The following is a 5,684-nucleotide window of genomic DNA, read 5'->3' as shown; positions in this document are numbered from 1 at the left end:
AGCACAGGTGCTGGAACTAGGTGAAGTGGTTTCGGTTAGATACAGGGGTTACCCTTTGGTTCAATGGCTCTCAGCACCCCCCGCTATATAAATTGTTCCCGTGCCCGCGGGGTGGGGGGCGCTTGACCCCTTCCTCCCCAGCCCTTCGCTCCGGTTCCCACTGCAGCGCCGGGGTCCCTGGCGGGGCTGCTGGGCGCACCCTGCGGCGCTGGGGAAGGGCTCAGGCGGTGCTGGGGCGAGCTCCGGGCGCGTTGCCCGTGGCCGTGTGTGCGCAGGGAGGAGGGGGAGCCCCCCAGCCCCTTGCCCTCCCTCGCCCCCTCCCCCTCTGCAGATGGTTCGCTCTGGGCCCCGGCTATATAGCCCCGTCGGCTGGGGGCATCCCCCCGAGCCTCCCGGCGCGGGGTGAGGGCGGGGCGGCCGCGGGGCTGGGCGGACTCCTCGCCTGCGCTGCCTGCCCGGCGCCGCTGCCCCCCGAGCCCGTCTCTCCCCGGGGGAAGGGCGCGTGCCATGTCCACCGGCTCGGCCAGCGACGCGGAGGAGCTGCCCGCCATGGAGCTGCGGGGGCTGCAGCTGGGCTACCCGCCGCCCGCCGCCCAGCGCCAGCCCCGCGGCCCGCTCTACCCCTCGGCGGACCAGTCCTCCGCGGCCGAGGAGGAGGACGAGGAGGAGGAAGAGGAGGACGGCGAGGGGCGCTGCGCGGCGGAGGGGCCGGCCGGGGGCTGCAAGAGGAAGCGGGCCCGGGCGGGCGGCAAGAAGCAGCCGCCGCTGCTGCCCAGGGGCGCGTCGGGCGAGTGCAAGCAGTCGCAGCGCAACGCGGCCAACGCCCGCGAGCGGGCCCGCATGCGGGTGCTGAGCAAGGCGTTCTCCCGCCTCAAGACCAGCCTGCCCTGGGTGCCGCCCGACACCAAGCTCTCCAAGCTGGACACGCTGCGCCTCGCGTCCAGCTACATCGCCCACCTCCGGCAGCTGCTGCAGGAGGATCGCTACGAGAACGGCTACGTGCACCCTGTCAACCTGGTAAGCGCCCCCCCCCCCCAGGCGAGGCGAGGCTGGCCCGCCCCTAGGTGGATGGGCCCGACAGGCCTGGGGGGCAGGATGGACGGACAGAGGGATGGCAGACAAGGGCCACTTTTCTAAGAGGCATCTGATTTTTTTGGGGGGTGGGGGAGGGAGCAACCTCGCACACCCAGAGCCTGCTTCGCGGAGGTGCTGAGCTGCAAGAAGCCGATGGCTTGGCGCGCCCGGCCCTGTCAATCCGGTTTCAGGCGTGTCAAGCTGGGCACCGAACAACGGCAGCCACTTGTGGGTCTGAAACCTTCATCGTGGAGCCCGAGTCCGTCCAGTCCCTGCTCAGAGAGAGCTGTGCGCGTTGGGGATGAACACGTAGTAGCTCTGGGAGCGGGGGTGTTTGTGGAGAGGAAGAACAGACCCGTCGACATGTGTTTATTTTTATACGCTGACATTTCCCCCTGAAAAATAATTAGTGATCTAACTCATCTGGTCTAACTCTTACTTCTGATGTTTAACTTCAGCGTGTCTGTAGCTGGTATACTACATTTTCCAGCGTTTTTAGATTTCCCCCTATTTCTTTAAACTGTGTAGATCAGTCCAGCAGAGTGTTGTTTATTATTTAAGCAAGACCCCAATTCTCCGCTCAGCTACAGCTTTGAAAAAAATTGCAATCATCCCGTTTACGCCAGTATAACGAAGAGCCAACGTTGGCCTAAAGTGATGCAGAGGCTAGATATGTTTATGTTGGGGAGTTTGAATCAGAAACCTTTAACGAATTCATTCTTTGGCTATCAGGCAAGTTAAATGACTGAGGAAAATATAATTCATTCTTCAGGTCATTTTGCAGCACAAGCTTTCACTAAATCCAAAATTTAAGAGGTGAAGCATAAAGAAGAGGATTGCTGTTTTGTCTTTCTAAATGTATTCGGATGGTTGATTATTTAGCACTAGTTTAAAAACTAGGAAATCCGTTACAAGGCATTTTTAAAATATATGTTTGGACATGAATAAGTGGATGCTGGTAATAATAAGTTAAGGTGCATTTGATTCCAATTAATAATACTTTTTAGAGAACCAGTTTGTAGTGCTTCCCAGTGTGACTAAAACTGTTGTTTGTTTTTTAAATATGGGATGCTAGGAAATTAACTGTTAATAAAAGCTCCAGTTTTACTTTATAGTGCAACCATCCTTCTAATGTGAAATGCCTTTTTTGTTTACAGACTTGGCCATTTGTGGTTTCCGGACGACCAGAATCTGACACCAAAGAAGTTTCTACAGCTAACAGACTATGTGGAACTACAGCTTAGCTGAAGTAAAGCTAACTTTTTGCTGGATATTTTTAAGAGCTATGATTTATGGGCACACAGCTAAAGGATGGTGACTAGAACCCATCTCTAACAAACGGTGTGAAATCTTTGTACCCTACCCCTTCTTTCCCTTATAGTTCTGAGGGTAAATGCACTTAAAGGGAAGGAATAAAGAAGGGAGGAGGTGAGATGGGAATTTCTCTGAACTGGCTGCAGCAGCTGAAGTCCGGGATTTGGAAAGGCCTTTCTTTTGCTGCATCATTACTACCACTGCCTGAGGACCTGTTGACCTGAGGCTTTTAAAGTAATGGAAGAGGATTATAACATTATAGAATTAACAGCATGGACCAAAATCAGACTCTACAAACTAATCCCAAACAGTGTTATTTGTATTCTAAAGCAAAGCAGTATTCTAGAGTAGTTTTGATACTCAAATAGATTTATAATATATTTCGATGGCTTTTGTATTCATGAATCCTATTTCCTGCAGCTATGCAATAAATATAGTCATATTACTTTTGTCCTTTTAACTAGATTTTTCTTAAAGACATTGAAGTAGCATAAGCAAGGTCCTGCAGTTAGGTTATGGGCCTTGGAATTAGGTTATTGCCCTTTTTTGTGTGTCAAGGTGCCATATACAAGAGCAGCAACTATCCCTAGGACACGTTACTAGATAGGACAAAGATCCCATGTCTTAACCTGGAAGGGATCCTGCTTACTCTAAAACTGGGGTACATGAGTTGTAAGGAATGTATTTGTATCAAGCTATAGAAGATCAGGAATTTTAAAATATTTTTAACAGTCTGTCCTGTCATATTATGCTCATCTATGAAGGATACTAACCCTAATGTGTATTCTAGTGACATTTCTTCATCCAGTAAAGTGTTGTAATGAGGACGCCATCAAATGAGTTGCAAATGTAAATAACTTTATTTTTTTATAAAGGATATTAAAAGCTTTGTTACAACAATTCACTGACTTGCTGGTGCTATGGTAGTGTCTGACTGCATCAAAGTAAGGGTATGTCTACACTACAGCTGCTACAGCAGCACGATTACAGCGCTGCAGCTGTGTCCTTGTAGCACCACAGTGTAGATGCTTCCTACATTGACAGAAGGAGTTTTTCCATTGCTGTAGTTAATCCATCTCTTGGAGAGGCAGTAGCTAAGTCGATAAAATAATTCTTCCATTGGCCTAGCTGCATCTACGCCAGGAATTGGGTCGTCTTAACTGTGGCACTCAGGGTGCAACCCTTTGAGTGACATAGAGAGGTTGATCTAATTTTTAAGTGTAGACCAGATATAAAAATATTCATTATAAAGGTGTTCCTGAAATCTGCCCTTATCAACACATTGTTTCTTTTTTTTCTTCATCTTTTGGGTGGGGATATTCTCTAGTAACACAGACAGACAATAGCATTACTCCCTCCAGCCCACCAAAACAATTCACGTATATTACAGTAACACATCAGTCAGGAGAGAAAAGCATGTTTGAAAGATTTACAGAATACATTGATTCACAGAAAAGAAAAATACATGTAGATTAACAAATGGATGTCAACAATACATTCCTTTTCGAATCCTGAAAGATAATGTAATAATCTTTTGCAACTGTTCCTTGTCATTCTACCATTCAAGCTGCAGTCAGCTTTGCTTTTATTTGTATTTGTGCAGTGGGAAAGCCAGCTGAGTTTTGCTAGTTGGAAGCAGACCTTTCCTGTTTCTTAACTCCTAAGATTAAAAATCCTGAGATAAGATTTGTTTTCAGAAAATATTTTCTTTGGGTTTAGCTCACAATCATCGCAATGAGGGGGAGGGTTGAATCCTTTTAGAAAAGACGAGGCCTCATCTCAATTTAAGCAATAGGATAAAGTAGCATTTGTTTAACAAGAAGTGGCTTAACTCCTGTGTCTTTATAGCAGAGTGAGATTCCTTGAAAAGTATACTGGAAAGCAGCCTGCACTGTCCAATCTCCCAGAGACTAGCTTGTACTCCTGCTTAGTATCTGGTTGTCCCCTGTGGGAAGAATTAAGTGAACAATTTAGTTAAGTTGCTCTCCTTACCATCAAGTTAAAAAATGATTCCTGCACAACAGAAGTTGGGACTTGATCCAGTACCCATTGAAGTCAATAGGCGTCTTCCCAGTGACTTTAATAGGAGTTGGACTGAGTCCATAGACCATCAGATGTTGCTTCCAGTTACATCTGGAATAACTCTATTGAAGGAAGTTCGAGCTTCTCCTAGTTTGCACCCACATAACTGAAAGATACTCACCCTCACTAGGAAGTAAGGTAAGAGAGAAAAGATATCCTAGCGAAGAGGAAAAGCCTTAAGGTGTAATATATTGAAGAAATCAGCCTCATGTTTACAGTTCTGGGTCCTTGAGAAAAGATTATTTAGCAATTTCACTGAGGTGCCACTTGAGATAATCTTATTTGTGATCTTGAGCTGTTTTTGGCCCTGATCCCCACTGTACTTGGTAAATGACTCTAGGAGACTGGAGAAACATTGAAGGAATGTAAAAGTTTAATCGGTATAGAAAGATTAGAGTGGAAACGTTGAAAAGAATGGAAAGAAAAAAGGCCCAAAATATGAACCAGTTATATATGAAGTAAATATAGTAAGTCAAAAATTGGGGGACGGAGCATGCAAAGGATAGAAATCTCTTTCAGCTGCAATCAGTGTGCCATACAATACGGTCTCTAAAGCACACTCACTTGTGCCTATAGAATATAAAATAAAGTTGTTTGTCAAAAAACAAGGAATACATTTATATTACCTGCTTCTTCATTGTAGGCTTTTTAAAAAGATAATAAATATCTATAATAACATGACAATTGTAGAAGTGCAGATTTCACATATGCTCTTCAGTTAAATGCACCTCAAGATTTGATCGTAATATTTTCAAGAATTCACTCAATTTTAATTCCTGTGTTCATAAATATTTTCTTAAGGGCATCTCAAGGAGCTTTTTCCTTCTGATCTGTCACCGAGAAGCATTTTGTAACGCAAAAAGTGAGCTGCTCATTTGCACTAACTTGCTGTGGGTGAACATGCTGCCCTGCCTGGGGGAATGGGTAGGGCAGGCTGTAAACTCTAGCATGCCTGGTCTATATTAAAGCAACACTCTGGCTCTGCTCTAGCAGCCTTTCGCAGGCAAAACTCAGAAATAGCAGGATCTCGGTCATGTGACCTGTTTGTTAGAAACCCCTGTTTTAAGCACTTAAACATTTCCAAGGGGGAATTATAGGATTTGGGCTTTCTTCCTTGGGTTTTGCCATCCTGATGGAGAATTTCAATTCTATTTTAAAAGAGTGGCACCATTTTGTTGGGCTGGGTGTGAGTTACCTGAACCTGGAAAGGGGTG

General features: G+C 46.2%; 1 protein-coding gene across 1 annotated transcript; it reads left to right on the top strand.

Annotated features, from left to right (window-relative positions):
• Window positions 1–387: 387 nt before the first annotated feature.
• MSC (musculin) lies at window positions 388–3,288 on the top strand. The gene is made up of 2 exons (XM_034763103.1): window positions 388–1,017; window positions 2,232–3,288. The coding sequence occupies exons 1-2, from the start codon at window positions 508–510 to the stop codon at window positions 2,316–2,318; spliced, it is 597 nt and encodes a 198-aa protein (XP_034618994.1). The 5' UTR covers window positions 388–507; the 3' UTR covers window positions 2,319–3,288.
• The last annotated feature ends 2,396 nt before the right edge of the window (window positions 3,289–5,684 follow it).

This window comes from Trachemys scripta, chromosome 2 (assembly GCF_013100865.1).
Source record: "Trachemys scripta elegans isolate TJP31775 chromosome 2, CAS_Tse_1.0, whole genome shotgun sequence".
Classification (NCBI taxonomy): Eukaryota; Metazoa; Chordata; order Testudines; family Emydidae; genus Trachemys; species Trachemys scripta.
This window is presented reverse-complemented; position numbering and strand designations above follow the sequence as displayed.